At 48.1% G+C, this 15427-nt stretch overlaps 7 protein-coding genes across 7 annotated transcripts; 4 read left to right on the forward strand and 3 right to left on the reverse strand.

Moving 5' to 3' along the window:
- Positions 1-1403: 1403 nt before the first annotated feature.
- LTR64_005152 (uncharacterized protein) lies at positions 1404-2156 on the reverse strand (the record flags this gene model as incomplete). The annotated part of the gene is made up of 1 exon (XM_064899493.1): positions 1404-2156. One exon carries the CDS (start codon positions 2154-2156, stop codon positions 1404-1406), a length of 753 nt encoding a protein of 250 aa, XP_064755450.1.
- Positions 2157-2487: 331 nt separating this feature from the next.
- Positions 2488-4518, reverse strand: LTR64_005153 (uncharacterized protein; the record flags this gene model as incomplete). The annotated part of the gene is made up of 3 exons (XM_064899494.1): positions 2488-3024; positions 3069-3989; positions 4033-4518. 3 exons carry the CDS (start codon positions 4516-4518, stop codon positions 2488-2490), a joined length of 1944 nt encoding a protein of 647 aa, XP_064755451.1.
- Positions 4519-5430: 912 nt separating this feature from the next.
- On the forward strand, positions 5431-7214 carry LTR64_005154 (uncharacterized protein; the record flags this gene model as incomplete). Its single annotated transcript, XM_064899495.1, has 2 exons — positions 5431-6506; positions 6557-7214. 2 exons carry the CDS (start codon positions 5431-5433, stop codon positions 7212-7214), a joined length of 1734 nt encoding a protein of 577 aa, XP_064755452.1.
- A 1465-nt stretch (positions 7215-8679) lies between these two features.
- On the forward strand, positions 8680-9876 carry LTR64_005155 (uncharacterized protein; the record flags this gene model as incomplete). The annotated part of the gene is made up of 1 exon (XM_064899496.1): positions 8680-9876. The coding sequence occupies one exon, from the start codon at positions 8680-8682 to the stop codon at positions 9874-9876; it is 1197 nt and encodes a 398-aa protein (XP_064755453.1).
- A 1837-nt stretch (positions 9877-11713) lies between these two features.
- Positions 11714-12325, forward strand: LTR64_005156 (uncharacterized protein; the record flags this gene model as incomplete). Its single annotated transcript, XM_064899497.1, has 2 exons — positions 11714-12241; positions 12266-12325. The coding sequence occupies 2 exons, from the start codon at positions 11714-11716 to the stop codon at positions 12323-12325; spliced, it is 588 nt and encodes a 195-aa protein (XP_064755454.1).
- A 564-nt stretch (positions 12326-12889) lies between these two features.
- Positions 12890-13721, reverse strand: YPT31 (Rab GTPase ypt31; the record flags this gene model as incomplete). Its single annotated transcript, XM_064899498.1, has 4 exons — positions 12890-13020; positions 13067-13147; positions 13198-13465; positions 13701-13721. The coding sequence occupies 4 exons, from the start codon at positions 13719-13721 to the stop codon at positions 12890-12892; spliced, it is 501 nt and encodes a 166-aa protein (XP_064755455.1).
- A 469-nt stretch (positions 13722-14190) lies between these two features.
- On the forward strand, positions 14191-15047 carry LTR64_005158 (uncharacterized protein; the record flags this gene model as incomplete). Its single annotated transcript, XM_064899499.1, is given in 2 exon segments — positions 14191-14989; positions 15004-15047. The coding sequence occupies 2 exon segments, from the start codon at positions 14191-14193 to the stop codon at positions 15045-15047; spliced, it is 843 nt and encodes a 280-aa protein (XP_064755456.1).
- Between the last annotated feature and the right edge of the window lie 380 nt (positions 15048-15427).

The raw sequence follows: 15427 nt of genomic DNA on the forward strand, positions 1-15427 counted from the left end.
CCAAAGCAGGTTACAACAGAAGAGAATTGCCTCGCAGTCGAGGGTTGGTTCGGTTATCAAGAATCATATATGCTGCAATTCCACACTTACCTCAACCTTCGTGGTATCTCTCCATTCGTGCTCGTGTGACGTTCTGGGAACACAGGCTTGGTTGTACTACTCGTACGCTTCCGGCTTTGCGTGCTGTTTTGATCCTGGCTCTGCATAATTTTCAGTTCTACGATTCGTGAAGCAATGGGCCTGGTCTTCATCCCGGCTGTCTCGGATCATCACGTCACTGCCTGGTAGTCGTCAGGATCAGCTACAACAACGAGCGAACTATACTGAAGACAGTGCTTCAAATGAGTAACAGATACATTGCCCTCGGTTGACCACATTCTGAACAATGTAGGGTTCTCGCAACGAGCAACCTGTTGTGCCAGAAAACAGTTACGGTCCTCGAGTGGTGAAAAGGACGGACCATCCAGCGACTTATTCGCCGACACGTGACCATGTATCAAATGCGAGTTTGGAAGCAGAACTTCTGTCCTTGCCTACACTAATGGACGTAGGGATGCAACTCCTTATCTGTCATCATGCATTCGAAAACAGACGCTGAAGAGCAGATAGTACGAAGGACCACCTGAGTATGCCTGTCACGACCAGCAGCTAAGGTTGTCAGTATGAACAGGCATATGTGTTTGGTCAGGCAGTTGCCGTATTGAGAGATGTCTACTATCACAACTACTACCTGCAAGCAAACCAGCTGAGAAGTCAGTACAAGACGTCGAAATGCCTTGCGAGCAGTGCGTGTGAGCGGCGACGAGGTATGGCCATGCTGTGCTAACCTAAATAGATGGCAGCAGCAAACAGCACTGCATTGTCAGACCTCTCAACACCATGTTCACTGATCACGCCAACGCTACTTGTTTCACCAAAAGGGTTATGACAGCTCGGAAGAACGCGACTCAGGCTGCTGCTTCGTGTTTCGTGATTACTAGAATGGGAGGTCAAGGTAAGAGTGAGCTTGCTCTCAATGTTGCAACGAACCTACATTTCGAGTCAGTCCCTTTTCTATATACTCCTCTCAGTTGCTAGCTGATATTACTAGCTTCTTCGGTGTCTTTTGACTCGAAATCTTACCTAGCAGTGGCACTGGTCGCACACAAGTCCTGAGCACCAGAATGTTAATAAAACATGCGTCAAAATAGCTGGGCAGATTGGTTCAAAACTTAGACCAACACCGCGAAATTTCGATGCTATTGCGATGTAATAGAGGCGCTACAGACAGCCAGATACGCTTACGGCAGAAGAGCTTCGGATTCTGCAGAGCGGCAAGGGAACTTAATGATTTTCGAAGCCTTCAGCACCAAACTACCAAAGGATGCCCTTGTCTCTTGGGTCTGGCACTAAGAGCCTTTATATCATTTGCCTTGGCCATCTGTCTCGGCCTGCTCACGGACCTTCAACCTGTCAACCATTCGCTCACCTACCAAAGTAAAGCCCTCAACATACTCTTCACCGAAATCTCCGACGAAATTGTCAAATGTGGTCTCAGGCTTTTCTCGGCACAAAGCACACAAGGCGTCTTTCACATATCCTGCCAATTTAAGACTGGGAAAATGCGTGTATATCTCTTCAAACTTTTCCCGCGGAACACCAGAACCTTGAGGCACACCCGGCAATGGCATCTCGGGTACGCCAACAATGTCTAGGAGAATGCCATATCCACAAAGCACAACCTCTGGCTCCTTGTGCCAACTGATGCTAGGTGTTGTATGTAAAGCAATGCCATCCCAGACCAACTGAAGGCGACGCTGATCCCAGCCATGCTCATTTTGCAGGCCTTTCAAGAAACCTCGCGCGACGTTCGCACTGTCTACCTCGAAGCGCTTATCCTTGCTGATGAATTGCCGAGTTGAGGCGAGAAGAGGATTCCAAGCCATGTCGTGCAGCAAGGTTGCGACAGCGACTATCTCTATATCGATGGGCTGAAGGTGAGTCTCGACCGTTGTTCCAGAAAGATTCTGTGCTATGATGCTCGCGAATAGTGCGCTTCGAATGACATGGTTCAAAGAAGGAGCGTCAAGATGTTTGTGAATGAAGTCCAAAGCTGCCTCTACTGAGGAAGTACCTGGCAATATGGTATTGGTCAAGTTCAGGTATGTATCGGACATGTTGGAGAGCTTCAGAAATTTGGAAATGATGGTACAACGTTGTGCTTGATATTGTCAAGTGCTGGAAAGCAAAGATGTGTTGTTTACTGCTCAGGATCACAATGAGTTATATACCATACATCACGGCACACTCGACCTACTCGTCCAACAAGCCAGGGCTATGCAGTATGCCAAATCCAGTAAAGTGGTTGAACACCTCGAACGCAGGGCTTGGCTCCTCCGTGTTTTCCTTCGGAAATCCGAGCAACGCTACGCTCGAAAAGGCAATATGCTCTGGAAAGAAGCAACAGCGGTTTTCGCAGGTCCATGTAAGACGATCTGGTCAACCACATCACAACTTACTGGCTTGTTTCGATCTTTGCTGACGTTCAGCGCGATTTTCGGGTCTCATATGAGCCTGGTTCTTGTCAGCAGTAGCCTTTTGTTTGAGAAGGTGATTCAAACTTGCCATTTTTGGATTCTTCAGTACATTGCCCATCGTGTATTTGCTCCCTTCCTCAGGTGACTCGGGATTATCAGCCTGACCATCGTCGAAATTGCAAATCTCAGCAAAAGCGTCATTTACAGCCTCCACGCTCGGCACGCCTTTCGCATGCTCGAAGTCGACACCTCGAGCTCTTTGCCACCTCGTGCTTGCGAACCAGCCACCTCCTGCCTCGAAAATCTGACCAGTGACTGGAGCCTGGTCACTACAGAGCAGACCAACGAGAGGTGCGACATAGTCTGGTTTCAAAGCTTGAACCTCAGCTTCAGGCCAAACTGTGCGAGTCATGTTAGTTCCTGCAGTAGGTGCAACGACATTAATCTTAATGTTGTACTTGGCACCCTCCCGAGCTGTTGTTTTGGTGAAACCGATAATGCCACATTTCTGTTCAAGGTCAGTCACGTCTTGAGTCGTCAGAACTGACTTACTGCTGCAGCATAGTTTGCCTGTCCGAAGTTACCATAAATACCACTCGTCGATGTGATATTGACGACACGCCCAAATCTCTGCTTCATCATAAAAGGCCATGCCGCTCTTGTGATCCGATACGTTGATCTGAGATGGACACTCATGACTGTATACCACTGCTGATCCGTCATGTTTTGGAAGGCTTTGTCACCTAGGATACCAGCATTGTTGATCAGGATATCAACTTGACCGAAATGAGCAACTGTGGCTTTGACGACTTCTTCACCTGCCTCGACCGATAGATTGAGTGCGAGGGCGTCACCACCTGCCAAAATGATCTCGTTGGCTACCTTGTCTGCCAGCTTAACATCACAAACAACCACGTTTGCGCCCATTTTGCCCAGTTCGAGAGCATAGGCACGTCCCAGGCCAGCCCCACCTCCTGTGACCAGTGCGACTTTGCCTTGAAGACTTATAGAGCTATCCTCAGATGCTGGCGGCAACTCTAATGCTTTCTTAAGACGTTCAATAAGATGAGACGGCTGATTTGGATGTTCGGCATCTGTGAAATCAACGACTTGTTTCCAATTCTTCAGTAACACATCTGCGGTCAAGCTATCGTCAGGTCGTGCCTGGAAACCTTTTGATCTCTCCCATCTGATCTTGGAAAAGTGTCCAGCAGCTGCTTCGAAAATACTGCCACTCTCCCTGCATGACTCGTGTGAGAGTACACCAACCAGAGGCACAACAAAGTCTGGTCTCATCACGTCCATCATTTCTGGCGTCCACACTGTTTGTGTAAGGCGTGAGGCTGCTCCTGGGGCGAGGACGTTGCAAGTGATGTTGTACTTGGCGCCCTCCTTAGCAAGGGTTTTGGTGAAACCTACCATGGCCATTTTGCCAGCAGCATAATTAGATTGTCCGAACTTGTTGCTTGTCAACTTGAGCCATGTAAGGAGAGAGTTTGCACTGGGTCACACTCACATTTCCGAACAGTCCTGACGAACTACTTGTATTGATGATTCTTCCATATTTCTGCTTCTTGAAGAAGGGCCACGCAGCCCGAGCTGTCTTGAAGCTTCCATGCACGTGAACATCCATGATGATGTCCCAGTCTGCATCTTTCATGTTACGTATCGTCACATCGCGAAGGATACCGGCATTGTTGATCAGCACATGAACTGTTCCGAAATTGTCGACTGCAGTTTTGATGATCCTGTCGCCTTGCTGGACCGGGTCATAGTTTGCGACCGCGATGCCTCCTGCGTCTCTGATCTCTTTGACCACCGCATCAGCGACACGAGACTGTCCTTTGCCCTCCTTGTCCTTGCCAAAAGCATTTCCGCCGAGATCGTTGACCACTACCTTGGCACCACGAGCTGCAAAAAAGAGTGCATATTGTCTTCCAAGACCATTACCAGCTCCAGTCACCACCACGACTTGACCATCGTACCGTGTCTGATCCACCATGATGTCGACTTTGGACTCTGGTCGTAAAACACAATGGCATTCGAGTCATGGTGAGCACACTTGGCTGATATTGGCTGCTTGGACCGAGGCAAAGCGCCATAGAACAATTCAAGCATATCCGCCCCGCAAGCTGAACCTTGCTCGAAATTGGTCGTTACTAGCTTCCATCACTTGAATAGTAGCAGCCAAAGTTCGCTGGGTTCCGTCTAAAGCACGCACTTCGACTTGCTGACGTGTCATCAGACATCTATCAGTGGGACTGAAATTTGAATGATGGGCTGCCGCTTACTAGATGAGCAGGAAGGAGCTACACAACAAGCATGATATGCTTTCGTTTGTGCTTACTTGCCGTATATGTAGCACGACGCAGGTTTAGCACGGCAACTTGACCACTTTCTTTCAGAAAACTCGCCAGTTACGGACCCACTGAATTTCAGAATACCTCGGTTTCATGGTTCCAGCCATTCGCGTTTCCAGACACGACATCGCGTGGCTCAAACTTCTCCGTTCGTTCCACACTCCATGTTTTCCCCCACAATATGCATCTCAGCTGATTGGTGACTCTCCTGCTGGCGAGGGAGCTACACAAGTAGTGCTGGCCTTCGATCTTACAATTGATTCGGGCCGTACATAAACTTTTGCCTCGGACAAAATGCAGGCTGCATAGCTGTTGTGACAATGATTTACACTGTCACCTCTCGTTGTTGCCATCAGCTCGTAAGGCAAGCAACAGCTCTTGATAAGCAAAGGAGTGTGCTTTCCAAGTTTAATGACCAAAATCTCATTTCTAGCAGGAAAATTGTTGACTGTGATCAATCACTACTCGAAGACCATCGTGAACTTGACAGCAGCATAGCCCGATTTCTGAACGACATCTAATCTGAGCATATCGATCAGGCGTCGAGCGCAACCATGCCTCATAAATCACGATGGACAATCCCAATACCGGACTGCTCACTGCCAACTTTCCTCTTCACATCAGCGGCTCATACAGAGCCTGCTACCCTTGCCAACAAACCAGCCTACCTCGACGCCGGAAAGCCAGATACCGACTTCCTGACTCGCCGGACATTCAAAGTATGGTCGCAACGATTTGCTTGTGGCCTGACTCGCATGCCAGGATTCAAGCCTGGTGAGAGAGTGTTGGTCTTTAGTGGTAACAATCTAGCATTTGCTGTCGCATTCATGGGTATCTTGATGGCAGGTGGAATATTTACTGCTGCTAATCCCACATTCGTACCACGAGAATTGGCAAACCAGCTCAAAGACAGCGAAGCATGTTATCTTCTATGTTCAGAAGCAAGTCTTGACACTGCATTAGAAGCCGCAAAGATGGCCAACTTACCGACGGACAGGATAAGGTACTTCGACACCGACATTCTTTTCCGGAACGGAGTCGAGAAGTCGAGCAAGAATGGCATACAATACTGGGGACCGATCTTCGCATCCGAGTCAGAAGGAGAGAAGTATCAGTGGCCGGAACTCAAAGGAAAGGACGAAGCAAAAGAAACAGTACTGGCTCTCAACTACTCCTCTGGAACGACGGGTGTACCTAAAGGTGTTATGGTCACACATCGAAATTATGTCAGCAATTGTCTTCAGCATCAACATCTAAGTACACTCTATCCGGACGCAGCGGCTCGTCGCGAGCGATCGAAATGGCTATGCTTTCTACCCCTCTATCATGCAATGGGGCAAACAATCTATCTGTCAGGCGGTATTATGCGACAAACACCAGTGTATATCATGGCCAAGTTCGACTTTGTAGAGCTCCTGGAGAATATTCAGAAATTCAAAATCACAGATCTAGCCATGGTACCTCCCATTGCAGTCATGATCGCGAAACATCCTATTGTAAAGAAATATGATCTGAGCAGTATTGAGAGCATTGGAAGTGGAGCGGCCCCATTAGGCTCTGAAGCCAGTCGTGAGGTTGAGAAGATCTTTAATGGAAGGATGAATTTGAAGCAAGGCTGGGGTATGACTGAGTAAGGCTGACAGCAAAAATTGAATGTAGGATACTACTGACATCGTATAGGGTAACATGTTCCTTGCTTGGCTGGGATCCTACCCAGTACAGCGAAAGTTTTGCAGTTGGTGAACCAAATGCGAATTGCGAAGCTAAGATCATGGCTGTGCACGAAGATAGTAAAGGCCAACAGTCGTTTAGCGAAATCACTGAAAGAGGACCAGAATATCGTGGCGAGCTGTGGTGCCGCGGACCGAATGTCATGAAAGGTTACTGGCGAAACGAGCAAGCAACTCGAAACACATTCTCACCTGACAATGAGAGGTGGCTGCGGACTGGTGATGTGGCCTATGTGGACAAGCATGGACACTTCTTCATTGTCGATCGAATCAAAGAATTAATCAAGGTCAAGGGCAATCAGGTCGCACCTGCGGAGCTGGAGGCTCTGATACTGGACCACAAGCACATTGCTGACGTCGCTGTGATTGGTATCCAGACCCCTAATGGCGACGAGAAGCCGAGAGCATTTTGTGTCAAACAACCAGGCAGTGAGGATAAGGTGACTGAGCAAGACGTGATTGACTTTGTCAGTGACAAGGTTGTGCGGTACAAGAGGCTAACAGCAGGTTGCGAGTTTGTGGACGCGATACCGAAGAACCCAAGTGGCAAAATCCTGAGAAGGCAATTGCGAGACATGTATACAAAGAGGCAGAAAGCCAAGCTCTAGAATTGTGGTAACTTCATTGCTGTGGCTTCTCTACAGCTTGATCGTGTACTGGACACTATCACGCTTTCCTTTCAGTGCCAAAGAAAGATCTTGTTTGTTTGTCAGTGCTGACAGACTAATGTTCTTTGATCATTCAGGCCTAACATTACAAGAGACTGCCAAAAATCCAGATCTCAATATGGTGCACCTTCGATGGAAGATGCGCCTTCGAGCGGAGGCTCCCAGCTATTTCTGTTCTTCATATAGATCTCAGTGACGACTGGTGAGATCTTGTCGAAGAGACCCATTCTAACGATGAACTTACCGGGCATGTTTGGTGTCGTCACGTATAATGGGCTATGGAAAGTCGGATCAGCAACAAATTTAAGGAACAGGTAGGCTGTGCCAGATGTCCGCATTCAGGATGGCAGACCAGCATCTGCAGAACAGATCGCGCAAAACTTGGCGTACGCGACCCACTGCTGCATTTCTCTCGCTATCAGGCTCTTCTTGGTAGATGCTGCTCCATACTGAGTCCCTTTCACACATATATCTTGTCGACACAAACCCACGATGAAAATGAAATCGACTTACCACGAACACGTCCCGCAAGACCATCTTTCAGCAGGCTTTCCACTGTCTGTCAGAGTATCCTTCCACATCTTCTTCACCTCGTCAGGGTCTTTGACCTCAACCAGGTCCTCGTCCACAAGGGTAACGTATTGACCACCTGAACCAGAAGCTCGCCTGCATGTTGTACATCGACAGTGGAAAGTCGCATGTGGCTCACCAGATGACTGTTCCCCGAGGGTAATTTGCACGGCGTTGCAGTTGCAGTGACCTTTCATCGACATGACTTGGCAGGTGAGAGTGGTCGGGACGAAGGATGGACAGGTCGAATAGGAAGGATGAGATAGAAAGAGCTGCTAAGGTTGTCGCTGCCAGAACTTATGAAGACTCGGAGCCGATCTATATGATCAAGTATTCATATTCTGCTGATGACGATGACAAAGTATGCAGATCATCGAGCTTTGAACCGTCTCGGAGGTACATCTTTTGCGGCCATATGCTTGGTCAGCAAATGCACACTAGTATTCCGCGAAGACGACTCTTGATTCGAGTCCGCTCATGAAGGCATGTGGAACGAGTCAGGAATCGATTGAAGGTATTCCTCGGGCCCGAACGTTCGAGGTCGTCGCCGATGCCAAGGTGGAAAGTTCAAAAGATGCAGCTTCGAACTTCTGCAACCTGACACCTCGTAAGCGAGGGACTAGTAACAGATTGAGCTCCCAGCGGGACGTAAAGCGAGAGAGGTAGAGATCTCTGCCTCAGGCACGACACCCTACGTCATCTCCTCTGAATTGACCTCTGCCGTCTTGTGCTTCAATAAGCTTACCAATCGTGAAGGTTCCAGCAATCCAAATGCCTGCGACATGACAAAGTCAAACAATTGCCCATCTACACCCGTATACAAGTCGTTGCCATCATGACCACTGCCCATGGTAGACTGACACCACCAGATTCCGAGGAAGAGGACTTGATTGAAGACCTTCATCAGCTAACGAACAGCACACCGGACAAGACTCGCCACCACGAGACAAACTACCTCGAAGCGAAGTTGACTGCATACGAGAGCGTTTCTCGGTCGACGCCTGACAAGATGGAGGATCAGGAGCAGCACGACATGATGAAAGTCACACTCCACTGGCAGAGTGAGAAGCTGGAACTCGGACTGGAGACAGATGCGACTATCTATGACCTGGCACTAGTCTTCGCTGACAAGATCAGTGCGGATGTCGAGAAGGTCTCTCTTCTTGTCACGCCAAAGCCAGGATTGCTGAAACATCCTTTCTCCGATGTTAAAATCCATGATCTCCTTACCGACAGGACTCGGATAAAAGCCATTGGTACACCGATCAAGGATGTGCAGAAATTGAACGACACCGCAGCACAGATGGCGGCCAGAAAGCGAGCACGAGAAGCTGCAAGAAGAGAAGGCAGACACACCAAGTCCACACCAAATCGCGATTGGAAGAAGGTGCAAGAAGAGGCGACCTACACATTTCATGCCATTGAACCACTAAAGTACCTTCCGAATCCTGAGAAGAGCAGGCGGTACCTGGAAAGACTTGCCAACGATCCAGGAATCAAGGCCAGCATGCGGAAGCACAAATTCTCAGTTGGTCTCCTCACTGAAATGAATCCTGCCGAGCACACGACGCACGAGAGCAAGACTTTGGGTCTTAATCGAAATGCTGGTGAGGTTATTGAGCTGCGATTGCGCACAGATTCATACGATGGCTATCGAGATTACAAGGTCATTCGAAAAACTCTTTGCCACGAACTTTCACACAACGTCCATGGTGAACACGATCGCAAGTTCTGGGACCTGACAAAACAGATCGAGAAAGAGGTAGAATCGAATGACTATTTGCATGGTGGACACAAACTGTCGCAAGATGAATTTTATGATCCAGATGATGTATATGAGGATGATCACGCAGATGGAGGTGCCTGGAAAGGTGGTGAGTTTGTATTGGGTGGTGTGGCTGACGATAGAGGTCTGAGCAGGAGAGATATCATGGCAAGAGCTGCGATGTCGAGGATACAGAAGCAAAAAGATGCTGACGAGCATCAAAAACAAGCTGAACCTGGCGCTCCGGGATCGTCGTTCAGTGAGTAAGTGCAGATGCGGTTTTGAATACTCAGCAATCTTCTGCTTTTTTAGCATGGCGCTGGTGGTTTGTTCAGATCTGATTTCCAACATGAGTTGTAGCTGAAATAACTATAGACTGAATTCATGTCTCTCATGTCATTGCTACAGTGGTATGGGTTTGATCGTTCTCACGTGAAGTGTTTGTCCTACACCTTTGTTATGGAGTTAGTTTACTCTGCCTGTTCATCGTACAAAACGAAACTGTAACTTCTTGACAAGTTCTTGGCACCATTTCGTACTTGAACCTTGAGCCACGCGAAAAGCCGAAATTCCTTTTCGGACCTCCAGATTTCTGGTGCAACTGACCCCACGTCTTACTGGCCATGGGTCCAATGATCTCCACACGTCGGTTAACCTTCCTATACATTTTGCTGTATCAGGTAATCACACTCTATTTTCGTCTTTATGCCTCACTCTCGAATGCTGATAATAATTGACTACAAGACTTCTCTTAGTCATTAACTATTGTACAGCTCTTCGTCCAGTGTTCTCAAGCAAGATGCTCAAAATATGGTTCAAGAGACATGATTGAATCCCTATCTTCACAACTTCTGAATCACGAAGACTGGATCAATTTCAGAGCACCTTCCTCTTTCAGCAGAGTCCTTACCAATGACGCCTGTCCCTGAACTTGCCGAGTGATGGCATCACGAAACATGGTTCAGGCAACCTCGTGGCGTCTCTTATTCATGCTTTTAGTGCTTGTCGGAGCTTGATTGTATCATCTTTCCAAATTTCAGCAAATGACAATGCTCTTTGGTGCAGATCATCATACCTCACTCTGCGGCGTATCGGGACATCATCTATCCGTGGCCTTGCGGTTGGTACCTGCAAAATGCTGACTTGATCACAAGTTTTGTGCTGCCGTCCTCATGGGATATCACGATCATCGCTGAACATTGGCAATCTGCAAGAATGAAGCAAAGCAGAAGACTAAAGATGTATTTTGTTCTAACAGGTTGCAGCAGGGATTCAACGACTCAACCACTGCAGTATGACACTATAGCAGGTGTATCCTGGTTGCTCGGTACGAGCGGATCAATCTAGCGCTACATGCCTGCTCCGTGTCCGAGATGTCCCATGGGGAAGCAAGCTGAAAATCGTTACGGATCTATCTACGTTTAAGTTCACTGTTCCTGTTTTTATTTCATTCACAAGCAACAACCACCACTTCCGTCTACCTGCTTCACAAAATGTCTTCATCCAATGAAGTGGAAATGGCAAGACTTCATACCCATGAGCTAGAGATAGGTGTGACGGATGCTCTACAGCGGTACGACTTCAGCTAACGCTTTCTGCATCGACCTAACGTGTTGCCAGGCATGTCAACCGTCATGTGCATCAACCCAAGCCTGTCTCACAACGCAAAATCGACTTCGAGCATCGTCGACCTCGCATACTCCGGGAGATGATGGGTGAAGCTACCGGAGTATTCTTTTATGTCTTTCCCGGAATTGCAGCTGTAGCAAGTATGACCTTGGCATTTACAAACGGCACAGGCGAAACACTTGGGGTATCTACCTTTGGTGGCATCATGCAAATTGGCTTTGCATTTGGATTTGGTATCGCTTTTGCCATCATCACTTGTGCCAGCACATCCGGAGGGTGAGGAAAGCTGAAAAATTTCCAAACACTATGCTGACGTCTACTTTTAGTCACTTTAATCCAGCCATTACCATTTCTCTCGCTATCTGGCAGGGCTTCCCATGGCGAAAAGTTCCGCATTATATCTTCTCGCAGGTGAGCATGCGCTCAGACGTGACGTTGACGTGTATTGACGAAATGTCAGATCTTCGGTGCCTTCATGGCTGGGCTCTTCCTTATGGCATGCTACTGGCCCGAAATTCAAGCTGCAAAGGCGATAGATATCGCTGAGCACGGAACGCCCGTATACAATGGCGGTGTAGCATCTATTCTTTGTTCGTTTCCTAATGCCAACCAAACGAATCAAGGCTACCTCTTCTTCCAGGAATTCTTTGTCGATAGCTTCATTGGGATAATTATCTGGGCGTGCTTGGATCCAGCAAATCCTTTCGTGACTCCAGCAAGTGTCCCTTTCGTTATTGGCTTCGCATACACTTCGATGATATTGGGCTTCGCTGCAAATACCCTTTCTACAAACCTAGCAAGGGATCTGGGTACACGAATCGTGGCGGCAATCTTCTTTGGCGGTGAAGCATTCAGCTTTGGTAATGGATATAGTTGGATAAGTATTCTGGTTAATGTTCCAGCCACAATATTTGCCACGGGATATTATGAAATGCTGATGAGGGACTCGCTACAAAAGATCGCGGCAGGACATGCGAAGCATGAGGATGGGGATGATGGACTGGTAAGGCATCTGACAAAGGTACAGACGAGCGAGATGGGTTCCATGAATGCGACGATCACGAAGAAGAGTGACGAGGTTGTTTGATATAGATGGCAGGAGCAGGATTATGATCGTCTTCACGCTACTCAGCACCTGGTGGTCACCAATGGCGTCAACCTGGATATACGCAATTCACATCAAGGTGGGCTGTCACTTTTGCTCACCACCATGTGCCCGGCATGCCCAGCTTACTCAGATTCGAACGCAAAGTTCTCACATATGATAGCCTCAATCCCTGGTCGACGCATCAGGTGCTACAGCATCGACAATAAGCTTTCATTGTGGATCATCGGACCAGGGCCGCGAGAAGACGTGGGCCACAGCAGCAAGTAGTCTTATACACAACATGCTCGGGTATTGGTCACGCTTGAGACTGAGTCATTACAGATACGACCTAGTCCGGAAAAATTGGACATCTCAGCTCGGTGCTGGACACACCAATAAGTATGGTAAAGCTTTGAGTCAAATTCTCAGACTTCTTCATGATGCATTATTCGTCCATCAAATCGTATAGAAAGCATCACAGTAACAGCCTTAAGCCCTAGCTCTACATCTGCTCCCAAACGCCAACTCGAGGTCAATGTGAAATCAAGTAATTTCCTGACAGGATCAACAGCAGTTAGACTTCTTGCTGTCTGTGTTGCTGGTCGGCGTAATATCAATCTTGGCTCCTGCATTAACACCTGGCTGTGAACCTTCGTTGCTATCGAGGGCTTTGCTTGACACGATTCGGTAGATCTCTGTGATTTGTCAGTACATGTGCATGGCAATCTGGTGTATGCCTACCTGTCAAGATGTTCTGAAATGCTAGCTCAACGTTGCTTGCGTCAAGTGCGGAGGTCTCGATAAACGAGAGATTGTTCTCGCCTGCACAGCAAGTCAGCATGACGACTGATCACTTCCATGGTTGTACTTACTGGCAAATTGCTTGGCCTCTTCGGTAGGCACAGCTCTCAGATGCCTTAAATCACTCTTGTTTCCCACCAGCATAATCACAATGTTGCTATCGGCATGATCTCGTAGCTCTTTCAACCATCTCGTGACATTGTCATATGTCTGGTGCTTGCTGATATCGTAGACAAGTAGCGCTCCAACAGCCCCTCGGTAGTAGGCAGAAGTGATGGCTCGGTATCGTTCTTGACCAGCCGTATCCCAGATCTGCGCTTTGATGGTCTTTGTGTCAACCTGGATGGATCTTGTCGCAAACTCAACACCAATGGTTGACTTGGAGTCCAGGTTGAACTCGTTTCGTGTGAACCTGCTCAATAGGTTGGACTTTCCGACTCCCGAATCTCCAATGAGGACGACTGAATTGAGTGATCAGTGGAGGGATCTTCGCAGCAGGTTATAGTCAATACCTTTAAAAAGAAACTGGACTCAGGTCAGCAGAAAGTCAGGATACTGAATGTTGCAGCCTTACATCATATTCATCGTTCGCCATATTGGGCCACAAGGTTGTATGAGTTCAATGGTTGAAAGGGCAGCGGTGACCAGGAGGAAGCGGGAAGGTTGAGAAAGAGTGCGCGCAGGAAGGGAAGCGAAGACGTTCTGGAATATTTTACGCTTCTCGATTGCACACTGACTCAAGAGGTCGTGAGATGGAGTTGCCTGTGATGTTCTGTCCACGCTGCAAGTCGAAGTTGCCAGACAATCAACCTTCAGGCGCAATCGATTGTGGTTGCGGGCCCCACTTTCACGTGCTCGGCTTAGTCATTGTGAACCTTTGCTCTCTTTTTCTGACTCGAATCGCTCCCATCTAATAACGACAACAGCTCTCTTGCCAGAAATTGACTATGTGACTATGACACGTCGTACTTGCTTGGTCTCAGCAAAATCGAGGGCTCTTATGCTCGCGAATTGCAGATCTCTGCGACTCTACTAATCTTAGCGCCAAGACTACAACGTAGACAATGGCATCTGACGAGTCGGAAACAGAAGATGGCCGCTACAGTGTCGAGCTGATACTGGCTCAAAGAGTCATTGATGGTACTCTCAGGTATCTAGTAAAGTGGGAGGGTTATCCTGATGAAGAGTGTACATGGGAACCAAAAGAGAACTTCACCGATGCACATACTATCTTGAAAGAATGGGCGGAGCGAAGAGCACGTGGTGATGAGCTTAACCAAGAGGATATAGCTCCAATAGAGCAAAAAATGGAGTGTTCCAAGTTACGACAAGCAGCGGAGGCTCAGCAAGAAGAAGCAGAATCCGATTTCGTTGAATCCGAAGATGATCGGCCACTGAAAAGAGCTAGGCTGGTACCAGACGCACCCTTGACCAGCAAAAAGAAAGGAACAGCACGACCTTCAAGGAGAAGTTCGAGCTCAAGCTTAGACCAGAGTACAGTACGTCGAAGTAAGAGTCCTGTTGTCAAAAGAGCAAGCAAGTCCAAGCCAGCATCCAAAGTCACAATTAAGAAAGCAGCACCTCCTCTTTTCGCACGACCTCAACCTGAGCCGTCGTTGTCAAGTACCAATATCCAGAAGAACACAGATGCGAAGTCGACCGTCCGTACTAAGCAAGACAACGCCAACGTCCCCAAACCACCGATCCTAAAGCCGCGAGCATCAAACATACCGAGGTCAGTTGAACGACCTCGACCTGCGCAGATTGAAAGAGAGACATCTCCTCCCACTTTTCACGCGCCTGATCTAAGTCAACGCACTCGAAAGGCTCCTCAAGATGTAACGACAAAACGAAATGTTACGGGTAAGATGTTCAAGAGTCTGCGTCAGCAAAACAACGCAAGAAAGTCGGCACTAGCTGATCGTCCTCCCCCTCCGATCACTGATACAGCCGTCGTATCTGAATCAACCGAGACAACGCCTGCTTCTGTGCCTGCTGCAGTTACTGTAGAGAAGTTTCATGCATCAACGTTGTTTTTCGATTCATCAGATGATGATGATATTAAACCAGATGTCAGGAAGTTAGCGGAAGACGATCTTTTTGGCGATAACGAGGTGGACGCCCAGCAAGATGCAGAGGAAGTGGATACTCAGACATTAGCAGGTCACACAATACCACAGCAGGCAAACGATACAGCACTAGCCTGTCTGGACATCGGCTTCATTGACCAGCCAGGACCAGAAACCCTTAGTGGAGATAAAGCTTTTGCAGCAGCATCAACTCAAACTCTACCACCGCTAA

Source organism: Lithohypha guttulata, assembly GCF_036872675.1.
Source record: "Lithohypha guttulata strain CCFEE 5908 chromosome Unknown scaffold_3, whole genome shotgun sequence".
Taxonomy (NCBI): Eukaryota; Fungi; Ascomycota; class Eurotiomycetes; order Chaetothyriales; family Trichomeriaceae; genus Lithohypha; species Lithohypha guttulata.